At 48.3% G+C, this 18284-nt stretch overlaps 1 protein-coding gene across 3 annotated transcripts in view; it reads right to left on the reverse strand.

Annotated features, from left to right (window-relative positions):
- The window catches only part of pcnx1 (pecanex 1), a 175164-nt gene that overhangs the window by 26674 nt on the left and 130206 nt on the right, over nt 1-18284 (reverse strand). For all 3 annotated transcript variants that reach the window (XM_045707680.1, XM_045707656.1, XM_045707701.1), the window contains 7 exons: nt 18141-18232; nt 17870-17979; nt 17591-17696; nt 8805-8897; nt 7621-7771; nt 7233-7374; nt 2502-2679 (listed from right to left, as the gene is read on the reverse strand). In XM_045707680.1, the coding sequence (XP_045563636.1) occupies nt 2502-2679; nt 7233-7374; nt 7621-7771; nt 8805-8897; nt 17591-17696; nt 17870-17979; nt 18141-18232 (872 nt within the window). The remainder of the gene's footprint in view (nt 1-2501; nt 2680-7232; nt 7375-7620; nt 7772-8804; nt 8898-17590; nt 17697-17869; nt 17980-18140; nt 18233-18284) is intronic.

Consider the following 18284-nt stretch of genomic DNA (forward strand, 5'->3'; position numbering starts at 1 on the left):
CAATAGGCTACGATGGAGGAACTACTTCCACATGTGTAACCAGGTAGACTAGTCCTACTTCTACATGTGTAACCAGGTAGACTAGTCCTACTTCTATATGTGTAACCAGGTAGACTAGTCCTACTTCTATATGGGTAACCAGGTAGACTAGTCCTACTTCTATATGTGTAACCAGGTAGACTAGTCCTACTTCTATATGTGTAACCAGGTAGACTAGTCCTACTTCTATATGTGTAACCAGGTAGACTAGTCCTACTTCTATATGTGTAACCAGGTAGACGAGTCCTACTTCTATATGTGTAACCAGGTAGACTAGTCCTACTTCTATATGTGTAACCAGGTAGACTAGTCCTACTTCTATATGGGTAACCAGGTAGACGAGTCCTACTTCTATATGTGTAACCAGGTAGACGAGTCCTACTTCTATATGTGTAACCAGGTAGACGAGTCCTACTTCTATATGGGTAACCAGGTAGACTAGTCCTACTTCTATATGGGTAACCAGGTAGACTAGTCCTACTTCTATATGTGTAACCAGGTAGACTAGTCCTACTTCTATATGTGTAACCAGGTAGACTAGTCCTACTTCTATATGGGTAACCAGGTAGACTAGTCCTACTTCTATATGGGTAACCAGGTAGACTAGTCCTACTTCTATATGGGTAACCAGGTAGACTAGTCCTACTTCTATATGCGTAACCAGGTAGACTAGTCCTACTTCTACATGTGTAACCAGGTAGACTAGTCCTACTTCTATATGTGTAACCAGGTAGACTAGTCCTACTTCTATATGTGTAACCAGGTAGACTAGTCCTACTTCTATATGTGTAACCAGGTAGACTAGTCCTACTTCTACATGTGTAACCAGGTAGACTAGTCCTACTTCTATATGTGTAACCAGGTAGACTAGTCCTACTTCTATATGTGTAACCAGGTAGACTAGTCCTACTTCTATATGTGTAACCAGGTAGACTAGTCCTACTTCTATATGGGTAACCAGGTAGACTAGTCCTACTTCTATATGTGTAACCAGGTAGACTAGTCCTACTTCTATATGTGTAACCAGGTAGACTAGTCCTACTTCTATATGGGTAACCAGGTAGACTAGTCCTACTTCTATATGTGTAACCAGGTAGACTAGTCCTACTTCTATATGGGTAACCAGGTAGACTAGTCCTACTTCTATATGTGTAACCAGGTAGACTAGTCCTACTTCTACATGTGTAACCAGGTAGACTAGTCCTACTTCTATATGGGTAACCAGGTAGACTAGTCCTACTTCTATATGGGTAACCAGGTAGACTAGTCCTACTTCTATATGGGTAACCAGGTAGACTAGTCCTACTTCTATATGTGTAACCAGGTAGACTAGTCCTACTTCTACATGTGTAACCAGGTAGACTAGTCCTACTTCTATATGTGTAACCAGGTAGACTAGTCCTACTTCTATATGGGTAACCAGGTAGACTAGTCCTACTTCTATATGGGTAACCAGGTAGACTAGTCCTACTTCTATATGTGTAACCAGGTAGACTAGTCCTACTTCTATATGGGTAACCAGGTAGACTAGTCCTACTTCTATATGGGTAACCAGGTAGACTAGTCCTACTTCTATATGTGTAACCAGGTAGACGAGTCCTACTTCTATATGTGTAACCAGGTAGACTAGTCCTACTTCTATATGTGTAACCAGGTAGACTAGTCCTACTTCTACATGTGTAACCAGGTAGACTAGTCCTACTTCTATATGGGTAACCAGGTAGACTAGTCCTACTTCTATATGGGTAACCAGGTAGACTAGTCCTACTTCTATATGGGTAACCAGGTAGACTAGTCCTACTTCTATATGTGTAACCAGGTAGACTAGTCCTACTTCTATATGGGTAACCAGGTAGACTAGTCCTACATGTGTAACCAGGTAGACTAGTCCTCTACATTGACAGGAGCGCTCCAAACAAAAAGACAATGAAGAAATGGAATGAAATAAAAACTATTTCCTCACGAGTGTAGCCTCGGTTGTGTGCTCTGTAAACGACGTGTCCACACCTACAATGACAACGGTAAGACTGGAATAATAATATTCAATGAATTAACAGAAATTACCATAACCAAACAAACATTGCAGATTCTAAATGAAGGTAATTAAGGGTAAATTTACTACTGGTGATACTGGTGTGCCATCCCCGCGGCCTCCACAATGGATTAGTCCACTCAGACGGGCGTGAATCAGACGGGCGTGAATCAGACCGGCGTGAATCAGACGGGCGTGAATCAGACGGGCGTGAATCAGACGGGCGTGAATCAGACGGGCGTGAATCAGACGGGCGTGAATCAGACGGGCGTGAATCAGACGTGTCTCATGTACCATAATTTTTGTTGTTGTTGTTGTTGTTGTATACATTAACCACTGCTCGACTAAAACAAAATCGACCAGTCGACTAAATGGGGTCAGCCCTACTAATAAACATCTCCCAGGTATCAGCTCCCTTAGTTCCCCTCACCTTGCTGAAAACGATGGACATGAGGAAGAGGTCCAGCAGCAGGGTCTCTGATAGGTTGCGGTAGTCGAAGGTGAAGAAGAGGACGGTGAAGAGTACTGTGATGTACTGGTAGGTGGGGCTGCTGTAGGAGGAACGAAGCAACTTCAGACCTGCCACTGTTATCATCAACGCTCCAACCCTGTAAAGGAGAGAGGGGAGAGAGAAATGGAGAGAGGGGAGAGAGAAATGGAGAGAGGGGAACGAAGGAGAGAAATGGAGAGAGGGGAAAGAAGGAGAGAAATGGAGAGAGGGGAAAGAAGGAGAGAAATGGAGAGAGGGGAAAGAAAGAGAGAAATGGAGAGAGGGGAGAGAGAAATGGAGAGAGGGGAAAGAGAAATGGAGAGAGGGGAGAGAGAAATGGAGAGAGGGGAAAGAGAAATGGAGAGAGGGGAGAGAGAAATGGAGAGAGGGGAGAGAGAAATGGAGAGAGGGGAGAGAGAAATGGAGAGAGGGGAGAGAGAAATGGAGAGAGAAATGGAGAGAGAGGAGAGAGAAATGGAGAGAGGGGAGAGAGAAATGGAGAGAGAAATGGAGAGAGGGGAACGAAAGAGAGAAATGGAGAGAGGGGAGAGAGAAATGGAGAGAGGGGAAAGAGAGAGAGATAAGAAGAGGGGACTTTATGACTGCATGTTTGGTTAACTACCCAGCGGGCGAATCACTAAAACCAGATTACAAACGTAATCACCAGATTACAGCTACCTGCTGGTTAACACAGAGAGATAGAGCTGGTTAACACAGAGAGATAGAGCTGGTTAACACAGAGAGATAGAGCTGGTTAACACAGAGAGATAGAGCTGGTTAACACACAGAGATAGAGCTGGTTAACACACAGAGATAGAGCTGGTTAACACACAGAGCATAGAGCTGGTTAACACAGAGCATAGAGCTGGTTAACACAGAGCATAGAGCTGGTTAACACAGAGCATAGAGCTGGTTAACACAGAGAATAGAGCTGGTTAACACAGAGAATAGAGCTGGTTAACACAGAAAAATAGAGCTGGTTAACACAGAAAAATAGAGAATAGAGCTGGTTAACACAGAAATAGAGCTGGTTAACACAGAGATAGAGCTGGTTAACACAGAGATAGAGCTTGTTAACACAGAAAAATAGAGCTGGTTAACACGGAGAATAGAGCTGGTTAACACAGAGAATAGAGCTGGTTAACACAGAGACAGAGAATAGAGCTGGTTAACACGGAGAATAGAGCTGGTTAACACAGAGAGATAGAGCTGGTTAACACAGAGAGATAGAGCTGGTTAACACAGAGAGATAGAGCTGGTTAACACACAGAGATAGAGCTGGTTAACACACAGAGATAGAGCTGGTTAACACACAGAGCATAGAGCTGGTTAACACAGAGCATAGAGCTGGTTAACACAGAGCATAGAGCTGGTTAACACAGAGAATAGAGCTGGTTAACACAGAGAATAGAGCTGGTTAACACAGAAAAATAGAGCTGGTTAACACAGAAAAATAGAGAATAGAGCTGGTTAACACAGAAATAGAGCTGGTTAACACAGAGATAGAGCTGGTTAACACAGAGATAGAGCTTGTTAACACAGAAAAATAGAGCTGGTTAACACGGAGAATAGAGCTGGTTAACACGGAGAATAGAGCTGGTTAACACGGAGAATAGAGCTGGTTAACACGGAGACAGAGAATAGAGCTGGTTAACACAGAGCATAGAGCTGGTTAACACGGAGAATAGAGCTGGTTAACACAGAGAGACAGAGAATAGAGCTGGTTAACACAGAGAATAGAGCTGGTTAACACAGAGAGATAGAGCTGCTTAACACAGAGAATAGAGCTGGTTAACACAGAGACACAGAGAGAAGAGAGCTGGTTAACACAGAGAGATAGAGCTGGTTAACACAGAGAGTTAGAGCTGGTTAACAGAGAGAGTTAGAGCTGGTTAACAGAGAGAGATAGAGCTGGTTAACAGAGAGAGATAGAGCTGGTTAACAGAGAGAGATAGAGCTGGTTAACAGAGAGAGATAGAGCTGGTTAACACAGAGAGATAGAGCTGGTTAACACACAGAGATAGAGCTGGTTAACACACAGAGATAGAGCTGGTTAACACACAGAGATAGAGCTGGTTAACACACAGAGATAGAGCTGGTTAACACAGAGCATAGAGCTGGTTAACACAGAGCATAGAGCTGGTTAACACAGAGAATAGAGCTGGTTAACACAGAGAGACAGAGAATAGAGCTGGTTAACACAGAGCATAGAGCTGGTTAACACAGAGAATAGAGCTGGTTAACACAGAGAATAGAGCTGGTTAACATAGAGACACAGAGAATAGAGCTGGTTAACACAGAGAGATAGAGCTGGTTAACACAGAGACACAGAGAATAGAGCTGGTTAACACAGAGAGATAGAGCTGGTTAACACAGAGAGATAGAGCTGGTTAACACAGAGAGATAGAGCTGGTTAACACAGAGACAGAGAATAGAGCTGGTTAACATAGAGAAATAGAGCTGGTTAACACAGAGATAGAGCTGGTTAACACAGAGAGATAGAGCTGGTTAACACAGAGAGATAGAGCTGGTTAACACAGAGAGATAGAGCTGGTTAACACAGAGAGATAGAGCTGGTTAACACAGAGATAGAGCTGGTTAACACAGAGAAATAGAGCTGGTTAACACAGAGATATAGAGCTGGTTAACACAGAGAAATAGAGCTGGTTAACACGGAGAATAGAGCTGGTTAACACAGAGAATAGAGCTGGTTAACACAGAGAGACAGAGAAATAGAGCTGGTTAACACAGAGAGACAGAGCTGGTTAACACAGAGAGATAGAGCTGGTTAACACAGAGAGATAGAGCTGGTTAACACAGAGAGATAGAGCTGGTTAACACAGAGAAATAGAGCTGGTTAACACGGAGAATAGAGCTGGTTAACACAGAGAATAGAGCTGGTTAACACAGAGAATAGAGCTGGTTAACACAGAGAATACAGCTGGTTAATACAGAGAGACAGAGAATAGATCTGGTTAACACAGAGAATAGAGCTGGTTAACAGAGAGACAGAATAGAGCTGGTTAACATAGAGAGACAGAGAATAGAGCTGGTTAACATAGAGAATATAGCTGGTTAGCAGAGAATAGAGCTGGTTAACACAGAGAATAGAGCTGGTTAACACAGAGAATAGAGCTGGTTAACATAGAGAGAGAGATAGAGCTGGTTAACATAGAGAATAGAGCTGGTTAACACAGAGAATAGAGCTGGTTAACATAGAGAGAGAGATAGAGCTGGTTAACATAGAGAATAGAGCTGGTTAACACAGAGAATAGAGCTGGTTAACACAGAGAATAGAGCTGGTTAACATAGAGAGATAGAGCTGGTTAACATAGATAGATAGAGTTAATAGAGATAGATAGAATAAGAAAGAAACATAGACAACCAGATAAGAACAATGTTCCATATGTTAAGCACTCCATTTCTAAAGGTCTTCACGGGTCCAGAGAGAGAGAGAGAGAGAGAGGAGAGACAGAGAGAGAGAGAGAGAGCAGAGAGAGACAGAGAGAGAGACAGAGAGAGAGACAGAGAGACAGACAGAGAGAGAGACAGAGAGACAGACAGAGAGAGAGACAGAGAGACAGAGAGAGAGACAGAGAGACAGAGAGAGAGACAGAGAGACAGAGAGACAGAGAGAGAGACAGAGAGACGAGAGAGAGAGAGAGAGAGAGAGAGAGAGAGAGAGAGAGAGAGAGAGAGAGAGGAGCCTTGGCTACTGTTGATTGTGAAGATGGAGGCCTTTTTTCCATTGAAGTAAAAGGAAAGTTAGAGAAGACGGAATATAGTGAATGGAGGCCGACAAGGAGAATATCCTCGGAGACAAGTTTTAATATTGTAGTGGACAAAGATGAGAAGAACGTTGATGCGGACAAACGGACTGTGTGCAACTAGCTATTCAGGTTTGATGCCATGTTCTAACTTTCATTTATTTTATTGTTTTTTATCATTATTATTGTACACTGAGTGGTTATGGTTGTTGTCCTGTTGGAAGGGGAACCTTCGCCCCAGTCTGAGGTCCTGAGAAGGTTTTCATCAAGAATCTCTCTGTACTTTGGTCTGTTCATCTTTCCCCTCGATCCTGACTAGTCTCCCTGCCGCTGAAAAACATCCCCACAGCATGATGCTGCCACCACCATGCTTCACCCGTAGGGATGATGCCAGGTTTCCTCCAGACGTGACGCTTGGCATTCAGGCCAAAGAGTTAAATGTTGGTTTCATCAGACCAGAGAATCTTGTTTCTCATGGTCTGAGAGTCCTTTAGGTGCCTTTTGGCAAACTCTAAGCGGGCTGTCGTGCCTTTTACTGAGGAGTGGCTTCCGTCTGGCCAGTCTACCATAAAGGCCTCATTGGTGGAGTGCTGCAGAGATGGTTGGGGTTCTGGAAGGTTCTCCCATCTCCACACAGGAGCTCTGTCAGAGTGACCATCGGGTTCTTGGTCACCCCCCACCGACCAAGGCCCTTCTCCTCCGATCGCTCCGTCCTCGGGTCCGTTCAGGAAATGGGTCTTTGGAAATTAGTTATTTCCCCCATATCGCGTATCGGGTCCAACTTCTTGGCCCCTTGAAGACCTTTACTCCATTCCCTATACACAGTGTCCTATGAGCCCAGGTCACAACTAGTGCACTAGAGTATAGAGTGGCATTTTGAGATAAAGCCAGGTAGAGGACTCACTCAGTGTCCAGTTTCCTGGGACTGGCCAGTTCCCTGGCGCTGCCACTCAGCACGTTGAGGATGACCAGGGGATACAGAATATTCTTCTCTAAGAACAACAGCCATACGTGGAGCTTCTCAAACCACATCACATGGGCCGCGCCTACAAACAAACAAACAAACAAGACAGTTTGGTCAGTCAGTTAGCACAGTGGCTACGCTGTGAATATAACCTACTACACATCGAAGCCTACTCATGGAAGTAAAAAGCACTTTGAATTGAATCTCCATTAAAACATAGTCCTGGATAAAGTTAATGCAGGTCTGTTAAAATGGCCCCCTAAAATGTTAACTGACAGCAGGAAAGATAATTTCCACCAATCCAGTTGGGTATTTGGGGTGACTTTACCTCTGACCTCGAACTGGTAGTACTCCCTGGTCTTCAGCAGTGGGTGTGAGAAGCAGTACCAGGGCAGCTGCTTACGGACCTGTGGCAGCAGGTAGTGTGTTAACAGACCCACTGCTCCCAGTAGAGAGTACAGCACGTAGCTCAGGAACGGCTGTGGTGGTCAACAAGGATGGGGAGAAGAGCAGAGAGATAGGGGGGAGAGAAGAGAGGGGGAGAGAGAGAAGAGAGAGAGAAGAGAGAGAAGAGAGAGAGAAGAGAGAGAGGGGAGAGACAGGGGAGAGAGAGGGGAGAGAGAGAGAGAGAGAGAGAGGAGCGAGACACAGGGAGGGAGAGAGAGGAGAGAGACAGATGGTGGTACAGGAAGAGAGAGAGGAGAGAGAGATGGTGGTACAGGGAGAGAGAGAGAGAGAGAGAGAGAGAGAGAGACAGATGGTGGTACAGGGAGAGAGAGAGAGAGAGAGAGAGAGAGAGAGAGAGAGAGAGAGAGAGAGAGAGAGAGAGAGAGAGAGAGAGAGAGAGAGAGAGACAGATGGTGGTACAGGGAGAGAGAGAGAGAGAGAGAGAGAGAGACAGATGGTGGTACAGGAGAGAGAGAGAGACAGATGGTGGTACAGGGAGAGAGAGAGAGAGAAAGAGAGAGAGAGAGACAGCAGATGGTGGTACAGAGAGAGAGAGAGAGAGAGAGACAGATGGTGGTACAGGGAGAGAGAGAGAGACAGATGGTGGTACAGGGAGAGAGAGAGAGAGAGACAGATGGTGGTACAGGGAGAGAGAGAGAGACAGATGGTGGTACAGGGAGAGAGAGAGAGACAGATGGTGGTACAGGGAGAGAGAGAGAGACAGATGGTGGTACAGGGAGAGAGAGAGAGACAGATGGTGGTACAGGGAGAGAGAGAGAGACAGATGGTGGTACAGGGAGAGAGAGAGACAGATGGTGGTACAGGGAGAGAGAGAGACAGATGGTGGTACAGGGAGAGAGAGAGACAGATGGTGGTACAGGGAGGGAGAGACAGATGTTATACATGTGATAGAACATTTTCTTATCAGGCATTTTGCTTTCAACTCTTCCTGACACACACTCAGAGAGGTTGGAAACCAGGTACATCACAACACCACCAAAGCAGTTTAGTGCCCTGATCAAGGGCACAATGGCAAGAGATGAACGATGCAGAGCTCTACTGTACCTGCAGAACGATGAACATGGTGCTGACGTGGATGGCAAAGTAGAGGACGGCGATGACAACGCAGACGATCAGGTCGGAATGAAGACGCTCACTCTGGGGGACAGACAGGAGGACTGTTATGTTTGGAGGAGAAGACAGACAGACAGACAGACAGACAGACAGACAGACAGACAGACAGACAGACAGACAGACAGACAGACAGACAGACAGACAGACAGGAGGACTGTTAGGTTAGGAGGAGAGACAGACAGACAGACAGACAGACAGACAGACAGACAGACAGACAGACAGACAGACAGACAGACAGACAGACAGACAGACAGACAGACAGACAGACAGACAGACAGACAGACAGACAGGAGGACTGTTAGGTTAGGAGGAGAGGACAGACAGACAGACAGGAGGACTGTGAGCCAACACTAACAGATCTGAGACCAGGTGATAACCAGGGGTGGTTGATATTGATGCCTGACGTCAGAACAGTAAGGTTTGGAATTACACCACAACATCCTTGGAATAAAGCCCAGAGACATTACAGTGATCAAATTCTGACTAACTAACAACTCAGCATGAAGCAGGGTTAAGGAGACAGAGAGGAGGAGAGGAGGAGAGGAGACAGAGAGGAGGAGAGGAGGGTTAAGGAGACAGAGAGGAGGAGAGGAGGGTTAAGGAGACAGAGAGGAGGAGAGGAGGGTTAAGGAGACAGAGAGGAGGAGAGGAGGGTTAAGGAGACAGAGAGGAGGAGAGGAGGGTTAAGGAGACAGAGAGGAGGAGAGGAGGGTTAAGGAGACAGAGAGGAGGAGAGGAGGGTTAGGAGACAGAGAGGAGGAGAGGAGGGTTAGGAGACAGAGAGGAGGAGGGTTAAGGAGACAGAGAGGAGGGTTAAGGAGACAGAGAGGAGGAGAGGAGGGTTAGGAGACAGAGAGGAGGAGAGGAGGGTTAAGGAGACAGAGAGGAGGAGAGGAGGGTTAGGAGACAGAGAGGAGGAGAGGAGGGTTAAGGAGACAGAGAGGAGGAGAGGAGGGTTAGGAGACAGAGAGGAGGAGAGGAGGGTTAGGAGACAGAGAGGAGGAGAGGAGGGTTAAGGAGACAGAGAGGAGGAGAGGAGGGTTAGGAGACAGAGAGGAGGAGAGGAGGGTTAAGGAGACAGAGAGGAGGAGAGGAGGGTTAAGGAGACAGAGAGGAGGAGAGGAGGGTTAGGAGACAGAGAGGAGGAGAGGAGGGTTAGGAGACAGAGAGGAGGAGAGGAGGGTTAGGAGACAGAGAGGAGGAGAGGAGGGTTAAGGAGACAGAGAGGAGGAGAGGAGGGTTAGGAGACAGAGAGGAGGAGAGGAGGGTTAGGAGACAGAGAGGAGGAGAGGAGGGTTAGGAGACAGAGAGGAGGAGAGGAGGGTTAGGAGACAGAGAGGAGGAGGGTTAAGGAGACAGAGAGGAGGGTTAAGGAGACAGAGAGGAGGAGAGGAGGGTTAAGGAACAGAGAGGAGGGTTAAGGAGACAGAGAGGAGGAGAGGAGGGTTAGGAAACAGAGAGGAGGAGAGGAGGGTTAAGGAGACAGAGAGGAGGAGAGGAGGGTTAGGAGACAGAGAGGAGGAGAGGAGGGTTAGGAGACAGAGAGGAGGAGAGGAGGGTTAGGAGACAGAGAGGAGGAGAGGAGGGTTAGGAGACAGAGAGGAGGAGAGGAGGGTTAAGGAGACAGAGAGGAGGAGAGGAGGGTTAGGAGGAGGAGAGGAGGGTTAGGAGACAGAGAGGATGAGAGGAGGGTTGAGACAGAGAGGAGGAGAGGAGGGTTAGGAGACAGAGAGGAGGAGAGGAGGGTTAGGAGACAGAGAGGAGGAGAGGAGGGTTAAGGAGACAGAGGAGGAGAGGAGGGTTAGGAGACAGAGAGGAGGAGAGGAGGGTTAGGAGACAGAGAGGAGGAGAGGAGGGTTAGGAGACAGAGAGGAGGAGAGGAGGGTTAGGAGACAGAGAGGAGGAGAGGAGGGTTAGGAAACAGAGAGGAGGAGAGGAGGGTTAGGAGACAGAGAGGAGGAGAGGAGGGTTAAGGAGACAGAGAGGAGGAGAGGAGACAGAGAGGAGGAGAGGAGGGTTGAGACAGAGAGGAGGAGAGGAGGGTTAGGAAACAGAGAGGAGGAGAGGAGGGTTAGGAGACAGAGAGGAGGAGAGGAGGGTTAGGAGACAGAGAGGAGGAGAGGAGGGTTAGGAGACAGAGAGGAGGAGAGGAGGGTTAGGAGACAGAGGAGGAGAGGAGACAGAGAGGAGGAGAGGAGGGTTAGGAAACAGAGAGGAGGAGAGGAGGGTTAGGAGACAGAGAGGAGGAGAGGAGGGTTAAGGAGACAGAGAGGAGGAGAGGAGGGTTAGGAAACAGAGAGGAGGAGAGGAGGGTTAGGAGACAGAGAGGAGGAGAGGAGGGTTAAGGAGACAGAGAGGAGGAGAGGAGGGTTAGGAGACAGAGAGGAGGAGAGGAGGGTTAGGAGACAGAGAGGAGGAGAGGAGGGTTAGGAGACAGAGGAGGAGAGGAGACAGAGAGGAGGAGAGGAGGGTTGAGACAGAGAGGAGGAGAGGAGGGTTAGGAAACAGAGAGGAGGAGAGGAGGGTTAAGGAGACAGAGAGGAGGAGAGGAGGGTTAGGAGACAGAGGAGGAGGAGAGGAGGGTTAGGAGACAGAGAGGAGGAGAGGAGGGTTAGGAGACAGAGAGGAGGAGAGGAGGGTTAGGAGACAGAGAGGAGGAGAGGAGGGTTAGGAGACAGAGAGGAGGAGAGGAGGGTTAGGAGACAGAGAGGAGGAGAGGAGGGTTAAGGAGACAGAGAGGAGGAGAGGAGGGTTAGGAGACAGAGAGGAGGAGAGGAGGGTTAGGAGACAGAGAGGAGGAGAGGAGGGTTAGGAGACAGAGAGGAGGAGGGTTAAGGAGACAGAGAGGAGGAGAGGAGGGTTAGGAAACAGAGAGGAGGAGAGGAGGGTTAGGAGACAGAGAGGAGGAGAGGAGGGTTAAGGAGACAGAGAGGAGGAGAGGAGGGTTAAGGAGACAGAGAGGAGGAGAGGAGGGTTAGGAGACAGAGAGGAGGAGAGGAGGGTTAAGGAACAGAGAGGAGGAGAGGAGGGTTAGGAGACAGAGAGGAGGAGAGGAGGGTTAGGAGACAGAGAGGAGGAGAGGAGGGTTAAGGAGACAGAGAGGAGGAGAGGAGGGTTAAGGAGACAGAGAGGAGGAGAGGAGGGTAAGGAGACAGAGAGGAGGAGAGGAGGGTAAGGAGACAGAGAGGAGGAGGGTTAGGAGACAGAGAGGAGGAGAGGAGGGTTAGGAGACAGAGAGGAGGAGAGGAGGGTTAAGGAGACAGAGCGGAGGAGAGGAGGGTTAGGAGACAGAGAGGATGAGAGGAGGGTTAGGAGACAGAGAGGAGGAGAGGAGGGTTAAGGAGACAGAGAGGAGGAGAGGAGGGTTAGGAGACAGAGAGGAGGAGAGGAGGGTTAGGAGACAGAGAGGAGAGGAGGGTTAGGAGACAGAGAGGAGGAGAGGAGGGTTAGGAGACAGAGAGGAGGAGAGGAGGGTTAAGGAGACAGAGAGGAGGAGAGGAGGGTTAGGAGACAGAGAGGAGGAGAGGAGGGTTAGGAGACAGAGAGGAGGGTTAAGGAGACAGAGAGGAGGAGAGGAGGGTTAAGGAGACAGAGAGGAGGAGAGGAGGGTTAGGAGACAGAGAGGAGGAGAGGAGGGTTAGGAGACAGAGAGGAGGAGAGGAGGGTTAGGAGACAGAGAGGAGGAGAGGAGACAGAGAGGAGGAGAGGAGGGTTGAGACAGAGAGGAGGAGAGGAGGGTTAGGAAACAGAGAGGAGGAGAGGAGGGTTAGGAGACAGAGAGGAGGAGAGGAGGGTTAGGAGACAGAGAGGAGGAGAGGAGGGTTAGGAGACAGAGGAGGAGAGGAGACAGAGAGGAGGAGAGGAGGGTTGAGACAGAGAGGAGGAGAGGAGGGTTAGGAAACAGAGAGGAGGAGAGGAGGGTTAGGAGACAGAGAGGAGGAGAGGAGGGTTAGGAAACAGAGAGGAGGAGAGGAGGGTTAGGAGACAGAGAGGAGGAGAGGAGGGTTAGGAGACAGAGAGGAGGAGAGGAGGGTTAGGAGACAGAGGAGGAGAGGAGACAGAGAGGAGGAGAGGAGGGTTAAGACAGAGAGGAGGAGAGGAGGGTTAGGAGGAGGAGAGGAGGGTTAGGAGACAGACAGGGAGGGTAGGAGACAGACAGGGAGGGTAGTAGACAGACAGGAGGGAGGGTAGGAGACAGACAGGTGGGAGGGTAGGAGACAGACAGGTGGGAGGGTAGGAGACAGACAGGGAGGGTAGGAGACAGACAGGGAGGGAGGGTTAGGAGACAGACAGGAGGGAGGGTAGGAGACAGACAGGGAGGGTTAGGAGACAGACAGGAGGGAGGTAGGAGACAGACAGGAGGGAGGTAGGAGGCAGACAGGAGGGAGGGTAGGAGACAGACAGGAGGGAGGTAGGAGACAGACAGGAGGGAGGTAGGAGACAGACAGGAGGGAGGGTAGGAGACAGACAGGAGGGAGGGTAGGAGACAGACAGGGGAGGGTTAGGAGACAGACAGGAGGGAGGTAGGAGACAGACAGGAGGGAGGTAGGAGACAGACAGGAGGGAGGGTAGGAGACAGACAGGAGGGAGGGTAGGAGACAGACAGGAGGGAGGGTAGGAGACAGACAGGAGGGAGGGTAGGAGACAGACAGGAGGGAGGGTAGGAGACAGACAGGGAGGGAGGGTAGGAGACAGACAGGGAGGGTAGGAGACAGACAGGAGGGAGGGTAGGAGACAGACAGGAGGGAGGGTAGGAGACAGACAGGAGGGAGGGTAGGAGACAGACAGGAGGGAGGGTAGGAGACAGACAGGAGGGAGGGTAGGAGACAGACAGGTGGGAGGGTAGGAGACAGACAGGTGGGAGGGTAGGAGACAGACAGGGGGAGGGTAGGAGACAGACAGGGAGGGAGGGTTAGGAGACAGACAGGAGGGAGGTAGGAGACAGACAGGAGGGAGGGTAGGAGACAGACAGGAGGGAGGGTAGGAGACAGACAGGAGGGAGGGTAGGAGACAGACAGGAGGGAGGGTAGGAGACAGACAGGAGGGAGGGTAGGAGACAGACAGGAGGGAGGGTAGGAGACAGACAGGGAGGGTAGGAGACAGACAGGAGGGAGGGTAGGAGACAGACAGGAGGGAGGGTAGGAGACAGACAGGAGGGAGGGTAGGAGACAGACAGGGAGGGTAGGAGACAGACAGGAGGGAGGGTAGGAGACAGACAGGAGGGAGGGTAGGAGACAGACAGGAGGGAGGGTAGGAGACAGACAGGGAGGGTAGGAGACAGACAGCAGGGAGGGTAGGAGACAGACAGGAGGGAGGGTAGGAGACAGACAGGAGGGAGGGTAGGAGACAGACAGGAGGAGGGAGCGTTAGAGCGAGAGGAGGATGGATTTACAAAGACTCGATAATGAGGCCTGATTAGAACCAGTCAACATTACAACCACCACTTACCACAGAACACTTGAGCTTTTCAGGATGAGGGTCCTGCACCTCAGACAACTAACTACAGTGCCTTCAGAAAGTATTCATACCCCTTCATTTAATCCACATTTTGTTGTGTTACAACCTGAATTCAAAATGTATTAAATGTATTTAAAAACAAATACACAAATATCTAATCTACATTACCATTCACACCCAAGTCAATACTTTGTAGAATCACCTTTGACAGTGATTACAGCTGTGAGTCTTTCTGGGTAAGTCTTTGCACACCTGGATTGTACAATATTTGCACATTATTCGTTTTTAAATTCTTCAAGCTCTGTCAAATTGATTGTTGATCATTACTAGACAAACATTTTCCCGGAGTCGCCTCTTCACTGTTGACGTTGAGATTGGTGTTTTGCGGATATTATTTAATGAAGCTGCCAAGTTGAGGACTTGTGAGGCGTCTGTTTCTCAAACTAGACACTCTAATGTGGATCCATTTATCACATGGAATAGCCTTCATTTCTCAGAACAAGAATAGACTGACGAGTTTCAGAAGAAAGTACTTTGTTACTGGCCATTTTGAGCCTGTTATTGAACCCACAAATGCTGATGCTCCAGATACTCAACTAATCTAAAGAAGGCCAGTTTTATTGCTTCTTTAACCAGAACAACAGTTTTCAGCTGTGCTAACATAATTGCAAAAGGGTTTTCTAATGATCAATTAGCCTTTTTAAAATGATAAACTTGGATTAGCTAACACAACGTGCCATTGGAACACAGGAGTGATGGTTGCTGATAATGGGCCTCTGTACGCCTATGTAGATATTCCATAAAAAATCTGCCGTTTCCAGCTACAATCGTCATTTACAACAATGTCTACACTGTATTTCTGATCAATGTGATGTTATTTTAATGGACATTTCTAAGTGACCCCAAACTTTTGAACGGTAGTGTGTGTATTTATTTCTTACCCCTCTTTCTCCCCAATTTCGTGATATCCAAATTGGTAGTTACAGTCTTGTCTCATTGCTGCAAGTCCCTTATGGACTCGGGAGAAGTGAGAGCCATGAGTCCTCTGAAACACGACCCTGCCAAACAGCACTGCTTCTTGACACACTGCTCGGTTAACCCGGAAGCCAGCCGCACCAATGTGTCAGAGGAAACACCGTCCAACTGGCGACAGGAAGTCAGCTTGCAGGTGTCCGGCCTGCCACAAGGATTCGCTAGAGCACAATGGGACAAGGACATCCCGGCCGGCCAAAACCTCCCATGACGACGCTGGGCCAATCGTTTGTCACCTCATGGGTTTCCCGGTCGCGGCCCGGCTGCAACACAGCCTGGGATCGAACCCACGTCTGTAGTGACGGCTCAAGCACTGCGATGCAGTGCCTTAGACCACTGCACCACTTGGGAGGCACCACGGCAAACCATTTCTGTATGGACCTCGTTTTGTGAACTTTATAGTTGGCACTATGCATTCGGGCAGGTAGCGTTCTCCTGGCATCCTCCAAACCCAGATTCGTCTGTCAGACTGCCAGATGGTGAAGTGTGATTCATCACTCCAGGGAACGTGTTTCCACTGCTCCAGAGTCAAATGGCGGCGAGCTTTACACCACTGCAGCCGACGCTTGGCATTGCGCATGGTGATCTTAGGCTTGTGTGCGGCTGCTCGGCCATGGAAACCCATTTCATGAAGCTCCTGACGAGCAGTTATTGTGCTGACGTTGCTTCCAGAGGCAGTTTAGAACTCAGTAGTGAGTGATGCAACTGAGGACAGACGATTTTTAAACGCTACAGCACTCAGCGATCCCGTTCTATGAGTTTTTGTGGTCTACCACTTCACGGCTGAGCCGTTGTTGCTCCTAGATGTTTCCACTTCACAATAACACCACTTACAGTTGACCAGGGCAACTCTAGCAGGGCAGAAATTTGACGAACTGACTTTTTGGAAAGGTGGCATCCTATGACCGTGCCACGGTGAGCTCTTCAGTACAGGCCATTCTACTGCCAATGTTTGTCTATGGAGATTGCATGGCAGTGCGCTCAATTTTATACACCTTTCAGCAACGGGTGTGACTGAAATGGCTGAATCCACTAATTTGAAGGGATATCCACATACGTGTGTGTGTGTGTGTGTGTGTGTGTGTGTGTGTGTGTGTGTGTGTGTATATATATATATATATATAGTGTATAGGGATGGCAGGTAGTATAGTGGTTAGAGCGTTGGACTAGTTAGATCGAATCCCCGAGATGACAAGGTAAAAATCTGTCGTTCTGCCCCTAAGCAAGGCAGTTAATCCTAGGCCGTCATTGAAAATAACAATTTCTTCTAAACTGACTTGTTAAATAAAAAATATTCAATGTCTGCTTATTTTTTGTTGTTGGTGACCTTCTTTGCGAGACGTTGGAAAACCTCCCTGGTCTTTGTGGTTGAATCTGTGTTTGAAATTCACTGCTCGACTGAGGGACCTTACAGATAATTGTATGTGTGGGGTACAGAGATGAGGTAGTCATTCATAAATCATATTAAACACTTATTGCACACAGAGTCCATGTAACTTATTATGTGACTTGTTAAGCATATTTTTTTTACTCGTGAACTTAATTAAGGCCTGGCATAACAAATGGTTTGAATACTTATTGACTCAAGACATTTCAGCTTTTCATCAAAACACAACGAATCATTATGGGGTGTCGTGTGTCGGCCAGTGACACAAAATCTCAATTTAATCAATTTTATATTCAGGCTGTAACACAACAACATGTCAAGGGGTGTGAATACTTTCTGAAGGCACTGTAACTAACTAACTAACTAACTAACTAACTAACTAGTACTCACCACAGAACCCCTGAGTTTCTCAGGTAAAGGGTCCTGAACCTCAGACAACTAACTAACTAACTAACTAACTAACTAGTACTCACCACAGAACCCCTGAGTTTCTCAGGTAAAGGGTCCTGAACCTCAGACAACTAACTAACTAACTAACTAACTAACTAGTACTCACCACAGAACCCCTGAGTTTCTCAGGTAAAGGGTCCTGAACCTCAGACAACTAACTAACTAACTAACTAACTAACTAACTAGTACTCACCACAGAACCCCTGAGTTTCTCAGGTAAAGGGTCCTGAACCTCAGACAACTAACTAACTAACTAACTAACTAACTAGTACTCACCACAGAGCCCCTGAGTTTCTCAGGTAAAGGGTCCTGAACCTCAGACAACTAACTAACTAACTAACTAACTAACTAACTAACTAACTAACTAACTAACTAACTAACTAGTACTCACCACAGAGCCCCTGAGTTTCTCAGGTAAAGGGTCCTGAACCTCAGACTGGGGGTCTTCTGTGTTGTTTTCCTTCATGTTGGGCAGAAGCTTGGAATGCACCAAGGAACTATAGAAAAGGGAAAACGCAACGGGGGTCAGTGGAAATACAATCCAAACCACTGGTCAAGGATAGTATGTCAAAAGGTCAAATGTCATCAAGTCCCCCCGAGAATAGTGTAGTTCATGCATGTAGAAATATGTCTGTCAGATAGAAAGGGAGGTCCTGTAGGATAGACTCACATCAGGACAGAGGGGTCGCTGCTCTGCCGGCTCAGATGGTAGGAGACAGCCACCAGGAGGCCGCAGAACAACGAGAACAACACAGGGATGTGCTGTGGTTCCCAGGACTCCTGTTAGATAGAGGAACATACAGGGGTTAGAACCGCAGAACAATGAGAACAACACAGGGATGTGCTGTGGTTCCCAGGACTCCTGTTAGATAGAGGAACATACAGGGGTTAGAACCGCAGAACAACGAGAACAACAACAGGGATGAGAGGATGGTTCTGACCTTTAGGGCCCCGTAGCAGAGGCCGTAGAGCAGGGCCACGGTGACCGCGCTTCGCAGGACACTGTAGAGAGATGACAGAAGGCTGGTGGAGGCTGTGGGGGGGAAGCAGGTAAAGAAGAAGAGGTCAGCGCCACATCAGAGCCC

Source organism: Salmo salar, chromosome ssa01 (assembly GCF_905237065.1).
Source record: "Salmo salar chromosome ssa01, Ssal_v3.1, whole genome shotgun sequence".
Lineage (NCBI taxonomy): Eukaryota > Metazoa > Chordata > Actinopteri > Salmoniformes > Salmonidae > Salmo > Salmo salar.